Below are 14,713 nucleotides of genomic sequence, written 5' to 3' on the forward strand. Positions count from 1 at the left end.
CTACAACCAAGCCCAAAATGGTTCTCAATGTAGTCATCTTGACTACAAGAGAGAAAATCTCATCAAAGTCAATTCCTTGCTCCTGCTTGTACCCCTTTGCAACCAATCTTGCTTTGTACTTTGGTGAGGAACCAGAAGTGACCATCTTGTAAACCCATTTGCATGGAAGTGTTTTTTGTCCTTTAGGCAACTGCACCAAGTCCCAAGTGCCATTTTTCTCAAGAGATTCCATTTCTGACAACATGGCTTTATACCATTTCTTGATGTCCTGTCTGTTCATTGCTTCCTTGAAGCGAGATGGTTCACCACAGTCTGTCAACATGACATAATCAGCCACATTATTTGCACCAAGAACAAATCTGTCAAGTTGTCTAGCAGCCCTAAACAATCTCCTAATCCAATGATCATTGTTTGCTGGCTGTTCCTGCAAATTTCCATTTTCAGCATGCTGTCCTGGCATTTTAGCCTACAAATCAGTATTAACAGCTTGCTGTCCTAGCTGTTCCTGCACATGTAGTGGCTCATTATCATAAGCAATAGCTGGCTGATCGTTTCCAGCATCATTTTCTGCATTTATAGGTTCATTTACAGCAGGTATTTACTACTATGCAGCGGGCACATTTTGTTGTCCAAAAGGTATTTCTTCCCGGAATACAACCCTATGGAACCCTACACATATTGTGTAGGAGAGAAGGAGAGACACAAGAAGGATCAAAAGGTGCCAACTTCCAAGTTAGGCAAGTGTTAGCCGATTGTATACCGTGCAAGGAACCGTGATCTTGTTCCCAAGATCTACAAGTTAAGAACTAGTTTATGTGTAACAGAGGAGCTTGCTCCTTGTCAATAATATAACTCCACAAGGGGGGGACTGGCCCATCTTGAGTCCCTAGTGTGTTGTCAATCTCTCTCTCTCTCTCTCTCTCTCTCTCTCTCTCACTCATTTGTTCTCTCTCTACACTAGCATAATATTCACCATATATCTTTTAAGTATATAAGAAGGTCAATGTGTATCTCATATCTTATAATAGTGTCCTTGGTCTTAGTAACAAAACCAAAATGTTGCGCTCTACAAGCTCAGCATCAGGACCATTAGATACACTCTTATTAATTCCAAGAAGAATCACAGCCTTTAATGAGCTCAAGGTAAGGCTGGGTAGACCGAGTTCATGTTGTTTGTTTCAGAGAAGCATGGTTGGCTATGATGGTTTCAATGGTCTTGATGCCCTGGACTTCCTGATGAGGAATCTTTATAGAACAATTCAGAGGAAATTGCAGGGGCTGCTGTGGGACCAAAGAGACGGAGGTGAGAGTTGCCAGGTTTTGATACAATTTGGCTTCCTCATATGCTAATCTTACTACGGAGAAACGGGCAACTGAAAGCATGGAATATACTAACATCCGTACCTTGACGGGGCAATTGAAGTTGCCATTACCTCATAGCCTATGGCATGATACTACTCACGTGATCCTATAAGTGGCATTAGTAGAGCACCATGGACTCTTAATAAAGCCATTGATAATATTTCATCTCCTCTCTCTAAAACCACTGTATAGAATCCCTTGTAGTTAAACCGATCAAACTCTGACTAGCGATTGTACAAAGTGTGTGCAATCATGTTGATGTTTGTCCAAGGATCATCCATGGGTAAAAAACACTCTTTCATTACACGAAGTGCAGCAACAAGATTGCAGTGGTAATCCACAACCTCAGAAAGACCAGTCTCTCTCATCACATCTCAATAGATACCAAGAGAGGCCATTGTCCAAGGTATGTGTAATCCCGATAAGCTTTGTCAATACTGAATATATCTTTTTACAATGTGGAAAGTTGTTTACCGTGCAAGCAAGATACATGATATCAATGCTCACATTCAACACACAACAATATACTTTTTGTAGAGCTTGTTTTATCCCGGCTCGTATTGCAAAAAGAACATTGACACTTTGGCCAAAACCAGTCTCCTTTCAGCTTGTAGGCTGCTAAATGTTGAACCAAATTCGCATATGAAGAGACATATCATCTACACTGGCAACATCCGAATTGAGTCACATGGGGAAAGTCCAAAGCGAGGGATCAACATTACACCTTTAATCCTTCATATGAACCTATTTTTCCATGCATTGTGCCCTAACAAAAAATATGCTTTGGAAGAGAATTTTGTGCCCAATTGTTCATGCAATTTGCAAATTAAAACCATATAATGCAATCATTCAAACGATGCTTCCACACAAAATATTATGAATGCATTGAAGAAATTGTGTCTAGCCTAACTACTTGTGCTCGTGCGTCATGCAAACAAAAAGATACACACAACGGAAAATAAATTCCTAATGACGCTGACTAATGAGTTCACATTCTTAGCGAAAAACTCCACCCTCAGATTTGCAGTAGTGATGTGCAACGTCACGACAACGCAGCAAGTCTCGTGGCAAAAATGTGAAGTCCTATCATTGTGGCAAAAAAGGACACTACAAATGGGACTCTTTTCAATTGAAGAAAGAGAGGCAAAAACAAAAACACTAAAGACAACAAGGCTGAGAAAAAGTATAGCCAGCTTGCAAAGAAGAGAAATGTGAAAATAAAAGAGGTTAATGTAGTTACTCATGAGAATAACAATGACAGTGATGTACTTCTTGCTTCTTCTTTGAGTGCACATGCATGGATTGCAAATTCTAAGACTGGCATACCCACTTGGATACTTAATTCAGGTGCGTCCTTTCATGTCACACCACATCATGAGTGGTTTTCTGACTACAATGGTGGTGTACGTGGTGTTGTCCACTTGGAGGATAACTACGCATGTAAAATTGCAAGCATTGGCAATGTGAAACTGAAATTTCAGCATGGCTCCGTGTTTATTTTGCATAATGTGAGACATGTACCTCAGCTCAAGAAGAGCTTGATAAGCATAGGGCAGCTAGATGATGAAGGCTATCACACCACCTTTGGGGATAGCAAATGGAAATTTTGTAAGGGCTCTCACATTGTTGCCAAGGGCTCCAAAAGTGATACTTTGTATCCTTTGCATGTATCTAGTGTGCATGACCATGTAGTCGCCATAACCGAGCAGCCAAGTGTTTCTTTGTGGCATAGCCAGTTAACATGGTTGTCACATCCAATTAGTACAGTCCGATGCTAGTACGGTACTAATCGGACTAATAAATCTTGGACCTACGTCCGATGTTACATCCGATGAAAGAAAAAATACATATAATATTAAGTCTATGCTTAATGTTTGGACTTACAAATTAAAACATATACTTAGAGATTTAAGTCAAAAGTGCAAAAGAGAGTTGAAACAAGACTCGAGAGTGTACTATATAGCATGAATAATGAAACCACCAACTTTATTATGAGCCAGATGTGCAATCCATACAAAAAGTGTACAAAAATGGATTGAGATAAAAGCCATCATCCATGGCTCAATCCGAATCAAGAGACATGATTACTTTAGGTGCTCATATCACTCTCGGCATCGAAGGTGGAAGCATCCTCGTCACCGTTTGAGGAGCCATCACCCTCCTCAACAAAATCACCGTCACTAATGGCATTGTCCTCGTCATCATACTCGAGCTCTCTAAGCTCTAGGTGAGAGGCAGTGGTAGGTATGTCCTCTTAGGCCGAAGTAGGAGTACTTCTCGAGCCACTTCCACGCCTCGTGTAGCATCTAAGGACCCCACAAGCATCACGGGCAGCCGATGTGGATGCCGAAGTGGAAGTTCCATTGCTACCGGCACGAGGGCGAATAACAACACGGGCACGCCATGCACGAGTGCAAGAGACCCGCCGGTCTACACGATGAAATTAAAATAAATTTGGGAAATCAAAAGAAGAGATTACAAAATAATGGATTTAGAAGTATTACCTCAATGATAGCTTGCCGTATGTGCCGATACATGAACGAGCCCGTGGTTCTCCTTCCCCTTGTGCCCACATCCACTGCTCATAGGAAGTATGTACCAAGTGGACAAGAGACGAGGATGTTGATGATCACCCTTTTTTTTGGGTTACTCCATCCATCGGATAGGATAGAGCATCCATACTTTGCCCAACCGGCACGCACGGGCTCAAGGGACTTATCAATCCTCTCTCTCTCCTCATCGAGTTTCTTGGTACGCATATCATTGAACGTGACACCGTACCATCCCTTGCATGGACCAACGGCGGCAATGGCTTTCACCATCCGCTTCTATCGATCCACTTTGAGAATAAGGAAAGAGACATTGCACTCAATTATGGTGCGTGTAAACTCTATTTCCGCTTGCCTTTGCCTCTCCTTGAGAAAGGAGAGAAGACCGGAAACTTGCCCCATTGCTTGGGCAAGAGTGGCTTGTCTCTTGGGCATAGGTGCACCACTCGAATGGCTTTTTCTAGATGGGATAGAAGAGGCCCCTCCAACAGAGGAAACCGAGACAGTTGGAGAGGGATCGTCTTTCACATCCGAGACCTCATGATCAGGAGAGATCACCTCCTCACTTGCCCTTGAAAGGCCTTTGCGTCGCTTCAATGGCAAGTATTTCTGACGACAATCTTCATAGACATCATTGGGAATACCGGGACATGGTGTGGCTTCCCCTCCTAATTTGCAAAGGTGGATGAGAAGGCGAGTGACGGATGAGATTTGGACCTTTGGGCAATACTTCAAGTGTTGGATTTCTCCTTCACTCGTTCGAAGTAGGCACAATGCAAGCGAAAATCCTCATGGAAAGGGGGTGCCATTGATGATGTATAGAGAGAGCCTAGAGGGTCACGGATGGAGGGTGAGATGATTGAAGAAAGGAGTGGAAAGAGTAGAGAGCTTAATGGAGTAGAGAGCTTAAGGGAGTAGAGAAAGCCTATAGCTTGATGGAGGAGGAGGTTGGAAGGGTTGAGAGGTTAAGGGAGGACTCGAGGAGAGAGCTTGAGAGAGCAGGAAGGATGGAGAGCTTGAGAGAGTAGGACGAGTGGAGAACTTGAAAGGATGAATGAGATGGCGGGGAAGGGGAGATTTTATAGAAAGGGAGAGTGCTTTAGTCTAGGGTTGGCCTTTTTTTTTTGGGGGGGGGGGGGGGGGGGGGGGGGATGGGGGAAGGAGGGTTTTTAAACTTGTTAGTTTAAAACTTTAATCTTTAATCTTTTCTCTTGAGTCTTTGCGAGAAAGAAAGAAAAGATAAGAGAGAAAGAAAAGAATAGAGAGAAAGAAAAAAAAAAATAGAGAAGATTCAAGAAAGAAAAGAAGAAAAGAAAGGTGAGAAAGAAAAGAAGAAAAGAAACATAAGAAAGAAAGAAGAAAAGAAAGATAAGAAAGGTACGAAAAACAGTCAAAAAAGTGACCATTTACGACTTTATTGGCCGCAAGGCCCGAGCGTACGGGAGTCAAGACGTAACGGTCACGGCGGGGCGCAGTTAACTAACAGTGGGTCACAGGGAACTGGACGGGTCATGGCGGGGCGCAGTCGGCGGACGGGTCCAGACGCAGCGGACGGGATAGGACGAGTCAGACGGGTTGACCCGTCCATCAAACATGGACAACCTTGCTGATTGAGACACATGAGTTAAACTAGAATGAAAGTGCTATCTCGCTTGGATTATTTGCCGTCTTTGAGGTATGCTGATTTTGAACAGTGTGATCATTGTATTTATGATAAACATGCTCAAACATCACATAAAAAATCTCTTTCACTAAAGTCTTCACCCTTAGAGTTTGTACGTTCGGATGTATGTCAAATGCCAAGATTATCTCTAGGGGGAAAGAAGTATTTCATTACCTTTGTTGATGATGCCACACGCAAAGTATAGGTTTATCCAATCCATTACAAAGACAAGGCCTTGTATAAAAAAAATTTAAAATTGACACTTACTGAAAATAAGACCAGCAAGACATTAAAGTGCCTTTGTTCTGACAATGGTGGGGAATATGTGTCTAAAGCCCTTTAGGAATTTTGTGACAGCAAAGGGATTAAAAGGGAACTCAGCACTCCTAATAATCCACCCCAAAATGGTGTTGCAAAGCGTATGAATAGGACCATTCAAGACAAGGCCCGTACAATGCTATCACATGCTGCTTTACCTCATGGATTTTGGATAGAGGCTATTATGACAGCCGTGCACTTGCTTAATCGATCAACAAACAAGTCTTTTTTGGGGGGGGAGGGTAGTCCCTCAAGAAGCATGGTCAGGCAAGCCACCTTTGTATGCTTACTTAAGAGTGTTTGGCTGCATGGCATTTGTACACATTCGCAAGGAAGAACACAGCAAACTTGAGTCAAAGTCCTGTAAATGTATTTTTTTAGGATGTGGTGATGAAGGTGAGATGGGGTATCGATTATGGGATCCCAAGAAAAGAAAAGTAGTACACAGCAATGATGTTATCTTCCGAGAAGATCACATGCACAAACAGTCCAAAAAGGCACAGGAGGTCAGAAGGGTTGTATTCTGGGTGGATATACTGATAGGATAGCAAAGAATGCCCGTTAGACAACAACAAATATCTACTGTAAATGTCCTTGAAAATGCAATGAGGCTGAAAATGATCAGCAAGACCTTGCCCATGATGTACCACAGATTCAGTAAGAACATGTGCCTTTGGAACAACCAAAACAAGCTATACAACATGATGAACCTGCTGAACAGCAAGCTGTTAATGCAAATTTGCAAGTTGAATAGCCAGCAAATATTGACCATGGTCCGTAGGTTGACCAGAGTGCAAAGATAGCCAAATAGGTTCGTCCTTGGTGTTAACTACGTGGCTAATTATGTCATGTTGATAAATTGTGGTGTCGTCATGCTTGCAAGAAGCAATGGACAGAAAATATAGTAAAAAATGGCATAACGCAATGCTGTCAGAGATGGAATATCTCATGAAAAATGGCACTTAGGATTTGGTGCATTTGCTTAAAGGACAAAAAGTGCTACGATGCAAATGGATTTACAAAATGAAAGTCCTTCTAGTTCTCTGCCAAAGTACAAGGCACGCCTAGTTACTAAAGGGTACAAGCAAGAACATGGAATTGATTTTGATAAAATCTTTTCTCCTGTAGTCAAAATGACTACTTTAAGAACCATCTGGGCTTGGTTGCATCCGAAGATATGGAACTCATATAGATGGATGTAAAAACCGCTTTCTTACATGGTGATCTACATAAGGAGATCTATATGCAACAGCTTGAATGTTTTGCTGCAAAGGGGAAAGAGCACATGGTATGTAAACTCAACAAGAGTTTGTATGGGCTGAAGCAAGCATCACGAGAATGGTATCATAAATTTGATACATTTATGCAATCTCAAGGATTTCATCGTTCTCAAGTTGATCATTGCTTATACACCAAGAAGGTAGCAAATGAAAGCCTTATTCTCTTGGTTTTGTATGTGGATAACATGCTGATTGCAAGCAAGGATGTTCATACCTTGGACTCCTTGAAGCATAGTTTATACAATAGCTTTGATATGAAGGATCTTGGTGAGACCAATCACATTCTTGGCATGCGTGTACTCAAAGACAAATCGAAGGGTCTTCTTTATCTGTCATAGCAGGAGTATGTCACTAACGTTTTGCAACGTTTCAATATGGAGTGGGGGAAAGCCATTAGTGTACCATTGCCTCCATATGTGAAACTTAGTGCAGATGGCAACCCTACATCTGATGATGGAAAAGCTGAAATGGCCAAGATACCTTATGCTTCAGCTATTGGTAGCTTGATGTGTGCTATGGTTGCTACACATCCTAACATTGCATTTGCGATGGGAGTGTTTAGCAGATACATGGCATATCTTGGCAAAAAGCATTGCGAAGCAGTGAAGGGTACCATGAGATACATTTAGGGCACAAAGGATTTGTATATCTGCTTTGGTAAGTGCAAGTCATCTGTTGTTGGGTTCACGGATGTAGACTATGCTGGCCATCCTGGCAATAGAGGAAGTGCTCTAAGTCCAAATGTAAAGAAGTCTACATGTAGATGAATAATTTCTATCTAGTTCCCTTTCACCCTTTTTCCTTCCCATTTGAAGGAGCACTTGCTGTTTTTTAACTTATTGGAGACTAGGGTACAAAGGTTGGAAGAGTCGTGTTAGCATTGTACATCTCTTGGGTGACAGGACTTAAAGCTAGAAGGAATCTTTGTTTTGTGGTAGGTGCATTTAATGCTGGCTGACCTGATTTCTGGCCACATTTAATGCTGGCTGATCTGCTCATTATTATGCATTTCTTGAACCTATTTATTGGTCTTGGCTGCCTCTCCTCCATTATTCCTTACACATTCATACGAGCACATTGCTTCCGACTAGAGAGGGAGACTGCAGCACTCTCCTGGTTGCCCAAGACTTGTGCGTTTGTACATGTGAGAGCACATAGCGGAAGAGAATTATGAACATGGAGAGAAAAGGAGAGAGGAGATAGTAGGAAGAGAAAAATGATCTCCTTTGAACAAAGGAAAACTAAATACAATGAGGATTGATTAATCACTACGTGCAGCCTAATGTGAGAGTGTGCAACGAAAGAAGGGACACGAACAAAGAGAGAGAAAGGAAAAGATCAAGGAAGAAATACTGCACTAACTGAAGATGAATGCTGAATACAATGATGAGGACTGATCAGTCCCTGCACACAGCCCAAGGCATCCCTGAGGGCACCAAATCAAGCTAAGATGATGGCAGCACCAATGTTGAAGAGTGTCTAAGAGACGAAGTGTGCTGAATGTGCAAACGAGTGATCTGCCAAGTATGGGAGATATGCTATATATAGCCACCTCCACCAAAAACTGACCGACTTCATACAAGAGTATGTCCTAAATCAGGCCGACTGCGGCAAATGAAGATACAACTGCAATAAATGCAGTTCAACTGCATAGAAAAAATGGGAAAATAATGACAATCTCTCCTTGGCAATCATGGACCAAAAAGATGGTGGCAAGAGGCGTCAAAGACCGTGGAAATGCACAACAAATATGCCTAAACAAGAAGAAATGCACTCTAGAATGCCAGAGCTCCCATGTCTCTATCACACTCTGATAGAAGCTCACAACCAAGAGATGACAGACCGATATGACTGTGATAGGCAAGCTAACACTCCCACTCAGATCCTAGAGTGTCTGAAGACCCAACATCCTCATGTGATGAAGCAGAGATTGCCACATTGTCCGCCGTGGGACAGTAGGCCACCACCAGCTCAAAATCCATGATCCACTTACGAATATAGTGATACTGAACCTCAATGTGCTTCATGCGAGCATGAGACGCCAGGTTCTTCGCCAAGCAAGGGCACTCTAGTTGTCCATTCGAAACTTCGTAGGTCCTATCTATGGAAAGTCAATCTCCGCCAACATACGACGAAGCTAAACTGCCTCCATAGCAGTCAAACATAAGACATGATACTCGACCTCTATAGAAGAAAGGGCCATAGTAGGCCGCTTCTTACTGCTTCAAGAGATAGCTCCCGATCCAAGGAAGAAGGCATAACTTATAGTGGACCATCTCGAATCCACATCACCTACCCAATCAGAGTCGCTCCATCTAGAAAGCGTAACCCCCTCTCCATACATGATCCCATAGGGTCAAGTCCCTAGTAAAAACCGAAAAATACATAAGGTTGCTCTCCAGTGATCCTGTGTAGGAGTTTGCATAAAAGAAGACAACAACGCCACCACAAAAGAAATATTCATCGGAGTGTGAATGAGCCAAATAAGAGAGCCAACAAGGCATCTGTAATGGATAGCATTCGAAAGGGGATCTCCTACTCACAAACTTGGACTCAAGGTCCATGGGACAAGAAATAGGCCGACACTTGGCCATACCAAACTCTGAAAGTAGCTCGAAGGTGTACCTATGCTGGGAAATAAAAATGCCCTGTGCCATCTGATCGATCTCCAAACCAAGAAAGAAGTGTAGAATCCCAAGTTCTGTCATGCCAAACTCCTGTCTCAAAATGCCCCAAGTACGATCAACCTCAAGTATCTCTCCCTATAATGATGAGATCATCCACATACAAGACAACCAAAACACATCTAATACCCTCAACCTTGTAGTACAAGTTGGAGTCATGATCAGAGCAATGAAAACCACTCTGCACAAACAAGCGATCAATCCTCTGGTACCAAGCTCTACGAGCCTACTTTAGGCCGTAGTAGGCCTCCGCAATCTATAGACATTGTCCTTCCCCTGCACAAGAAAACCTAAAGGTTGTGAGACATAGATCTCCTCCGCAAGGACGCCATTCAAAAAGGCAGACTTGACATCCATCTGATAAACAAGACAACGGTGGTGGACTGCAAGAGCCAAAATAGCCCGAATAGTAGATATCAGAGCCGTAGGTGCAAAAGTCTCAAAACAATCCAAACCTACCCTATCTGTAAAACCCTTGGCAACAAGCCGAGCTTTGTGCTTGTCCAAGGAACCATCTGCAAAACACTTAGTCTTATAGACCCACTTCACACCTATCACCTTTCGCTTCTTGAGAAGCAGAACCAACTCCTAAGTCTAATTTCGCTCAATGGAATCAAGCTCATCTTGCATAGCATGCCGCCAAACATCCTATGCAAGAGCCTCCTTAACTACAAATAAGAGCATAGTTCACACAAAGTGAACTATCTCATTGGACCTGTAATCGGACTGACCTACGTGGACCTGAAGGAGTACAACAAAAGTGAGTAACACATGAATCCTGCACGAGCTGCCTGTACCAACGAGATATTTGAATAGACTCCTCCTGCGATACCAAATAGCCCCCCAAACCTACAAGGCACCTGTCTGGGCAAGGGACTCCCCTCTTAAGGGAAGAGGGATCCTTGTTTGAAGAAGGCTCTCCCGTTGACGGCTAAGTAGCCCTCAAAGACTCCTGAAGGGAGGCTGAAGGGGTGGAAGTACTCAGCAAAGAAGTGGTTGCATCCATCAGGGGTGGAGGGAAAGCCGGTGTAGAGGTCAAAGAGGGAGAAGGAACAAAAGAACCATGAATGGGATCCTCAAAGACCATAGCGTCATGAAAGATTACATCCCTGCTCACCTCAATTTTCCTTGTCTACGGGTCGTAGAGCCAATATCCCTTCGTGGTAGTATTATAGCCCACAAAGATGAGCTTCCTCCACTTGGAGTCGAGCTTCATCTTTCTCTTCTTATTGTCCACATGGACAAATGCATCACACCCAAAGATGCGAAAATGAGACATAGAAGGCTTCTTACCAAAGAAAGCATCGTATAGAGTCATGTCTTATAAAGCTGAAATCGGAAATCAATTGCGGATGTGTTAGCAGAAACTCGCCTAGGAATGCACAAGAAGCCAACAAATAAAGAAAATGCACCTAAACTGCCAAAGCTCCCATGCCTCTCTCAGACTCTAACAGGAGCTCACAACCAAGAGATGACAAATTGACATAGCTAACAGAAGGCTCCCAAGCTTGGAAGCTAGCAATACGGCGGCAAGATAATAACAATAATGCAATAATGGATTCAAAATGCAAAAAAGGTGGTTGATATGCATGTGAATGCAAGGAGTACCTAAATGAGAAGTAGAAGCAATCAATGCAAAATGAACTAAGCATGTTGAATGCAAAACACAAGATTATGTGAGAAATATGAGAGTGAGGCAAAAAGATGCTTCACAAATTGAGATAACACTTGCCAGGATAATAAGGTACCTTGTGAGCACTTTGAGATGCCAATCCAAAGAAAATGGGTAGCTAAAAGGTGAACAAGAGACCCTATTGATGATGAAATGAATGACTAATTGACTAAGAAAAGAGCTCTTAATACCCCCCATTAGCTTAGGATATGGCTCATTGGAATGCTAGCAAGGAGGGAGTTAAAGCAGGAAGCAAACTTCCCCCTTATGACCTTAGGCAGTTTAACATTTACCCTTGTTTCTTAAGGGATACTTGATGCTAATATTGCAGTGCTACAGTGAATGCAATGGGCATAGATATTCAATCCTAATCTCGTAGTGCTTTCAATCTAAAAGAATCACTTTAGAATGCAAAAGCACTTAAAGAATCGCTTTAGAATGCAAAGGGACAGATATAGAAGCCATGATATGTACATAAATATATATGATGCCATGAGAAAAGTCGTTCAATGAGAACAACTTTAGTGGAGTCAAAGGGCTAATACATCTTCAAACGCATGCATCGTCCATTTACAAAGGAAAGTATGATATACTGGTGCATGTACATATATGCATGCACCCAAATGAATAGGAATGTTTGGTAGTTGCATGTTAAACCAAACATGCACACTGAGCCACAAAGAGTTTGTGCATCTATACAAGATTGAGTCCTTGGAGCAATGACCATAATCAAACACGAAAGTTTTGTGTTCCTATTATCCAACACAATCATGTGTATTAAAAAGAGTCCGATTGCATTGACATTGCAAACAGATTCCCCAAATAAGTGTCTATTGACCTGGACCTTCTTGAATTGCCCTATTATTAACATGTTGTTTGCTGATACCAACACGCAAGAAGCAGAAATCAACAGCGACATGTGAAAAGCATAAATTGTGCATTTACTTGAAGCAGAAATGGCCATAGACATATACGTGAATGGCAGTAACAAAACCAACCAAAAACAGACGTTCCAACTGGCCTGTGCATTGTACAAGGTTGCTGACACTTTTGTGCAATACAGCATGGATGTTTCAAAGAACGTCAGAGAAATACGGAAACATATAAACAAAAGGTTCTGTGAGGAGAAATTGTGGCATCCCACGCGTGGCTTGTAAGAAACAACTGTCTAGTCAATGTATAATTCCAGGCGCTCCTATCTATCTTTCCTGAATGGGAGCCTTGAAACAAAAGACAGATGTCTCTCTCTGCAAATGTAGTGAACGATGACTGAGGATTGGATGCGGATTACAGTTGACGGCTACGAAAACGGCAAGAACAATAAAGGCCTCCCTTACAGCCAAGGGAAACAAATGCTATGTGGAAGAAGGCATGAAAGCTTTGCAAAGCTAAAGCTCCATCTCGTGGGCCCGAAAAACAAGCCCCAGACTCTCCTGGCGCATGAAGACGATCGGTTGAAAAAGCTCAAAATGCTGTGAGTAAGAAAGCTCTACTTCATCTTGTACCAGAACTGAGCTCTACTTTGAAGATTTCTGCTTCATCTCGTACCAGATTCAAACCCTATCCGCCTGCTTTGTAGAGCTTCCGTTTGGCCAAAAACTTTGCAATGGGAGGGGTGAGGGCCAGGGTGATGGGAATCCGAACAGGCAGCAGGGCTTTGTTGCAGAGAATGGCAAGGACAAGAGCACCTCCACTCGACATGATCAGTTTGTCGTCTGGACCGGACGAAGAACGCGGAGGAGGCCCCTGCTTCGCTGTTGTTTCATCGCTGCGCGTGGAATGAGAAGAATCGACCCTCTCGCCGTCGTCCTCAGGAACCTGAACCCGATGGCGATCCCGCAGAAGCCCCGATCTCTGCAGAATACCCTCCACGTCCACGTTGTTCTTGATGGCCACGTAGAAACTCGAGATAGAGAGGCCCGACACGGAGAGGTGCACGGCGATGGCGACCTTGCCATATTTTGCGAAGAGCTCGCGCAGGCGCCCCATTACAGGCGGTAGACTGCTAATCCTATTGAAGAATTAATTGACCTCGCAATCCATGGTCTACATTCTTATAAGGCGGTTTAATAGTGTTACCCATTTGGTGCCATTTGGATGGACGACAAGTAGTAAATTTTACCATGTGTCTTGCAAGTTGCTCCTTGAGGCTTTCTTTCATTACGGGGTTGCAAAAGCATGTTATGTTGGGCAATGATCACTCCACTAGTAACTAGGGTAGATACATGCAGCCAAATTAGTGACAACAAATATGTGTTTTGTTCTTTGCACTTGACATGACTATAAAATATGCCCTCTCTTGTATCCATTATGGTCTCATTTTCTATTACAAGTGGCTATTGTCTCTAATGATGTACTTGGAGGGGTGGTCTCTCTACAACCTCAAGATTCCATGATGTTTTCATGGATCTGCTAAGAGGTGTAACACATTTTCATGTGTGCTTTTACAAATAGCTAAGGACTATATAAGGAAACAAGATCAAGTGGTGAGCTAAAAGCAAAATGGGACTTGTGGCCCGTTGTGTCAAACGAATTCTTCTTTGATGCCCTAAAATCAAAGCAACAAAGGGAGGCCATTGTGGCTGTGCAAGATGAGCAAGGGTCATTGGCTATGGAGAGAGAAGAGGAAAATCCCACACATGTTCAAGAAGTGCTTCCCAACGTTGGTTACAACAACTCCTCTACACAATGTGGAATCATAAGAAAGGGTCCAAAAATTCTTGGATGTGGAGATTGAACGAGTGCCTATTGAGGAAATGATGTTGTTGGATCTTCCTTTTACTCCTAAAGAGGTCTCATTTGTGCTTAGGTCTTTGAAAAGAGGGGAATCTTCAATTCCAATCTAAATTCTTTGTAGCCATACACAATATATGTTTGATTCACCTCTATGACCTTCTTAACCACTTGAGGAAAACAAGTTCAATTGATAGCAATGTCAGCAAAGGTGATGCCAGGAGGCATATTCCACGGTGGATTCCGTGAGGTTTTACGGTGGATTCCGTAAACTTAGATGACCGGGGCTCATACGCAAAGAGGATTCTTTGTGCGAGAAGTTGATGGGGACGCCTGTCCTTTTCGGGCGTTTCATTAATTTAGTGTGTACATGGGTGATTCCATAGCGGGTGATTCCGCAAAATGCATATTAAATTAATAAACGTTTATGAGTTTAGAGTGCGCACTCGTAA

At 42.8% G+C, this 14,713-nt stretch overlaps 1 protein-coding gene across 1 annotated transcript; it reads right to left on the reverse strand.

The window, feature by feature from the left end:
* Window positions 1–12,514: 12,514 nt before the first annotated feature.
* LOC148022525 (uncharacterized) lies at window positions 12,515–13,550 on the reverse strand. The gene has a single exon (XM_087695082.1). The coding sequence runs from the start codon at window positions 13,515–13,517 to the stop codon at window positions 13,089–13,091; it is 429 nt and encodes a 142-aa protein (XP_087551208.1). The 5' UTR covers window positions 13,518–13,550; the 3' UTR covers window positions 12,515–13,088.
* Between the last annotated feature and the right edge of the window lie 1,163 nt (window positions 13,551–14,713).

The sequence above is a fragment of the Lygodium microphyllum genome, chromosome 16 (genome assembly GCF_053477565.2).
Source record: "Lygodium microphyllum isolate KBCC chromosome 16, Lygodium_microphyllum_v1.1.10, whole genome shotgun sequence".
In the NCBI taxonomy this organism is placed as follows: domain Eukaryota; kingdom Viridiplantae; phylum Streptophyta; class Polypodiopsida; order Schizaeales; family Lygodiaceae; genus Lygodium; species Lygodium microphyllum.

Excerpts from the sequence above, each read along its gene's own strand:
- LOC148022525 (XM_087695082.1), bottom strand. The coding sequence starts at position 13,517 with ATGGGGCGCCTGCGCGAGCTCTTCGCAAAATATGGCAAGGTCGCCATC.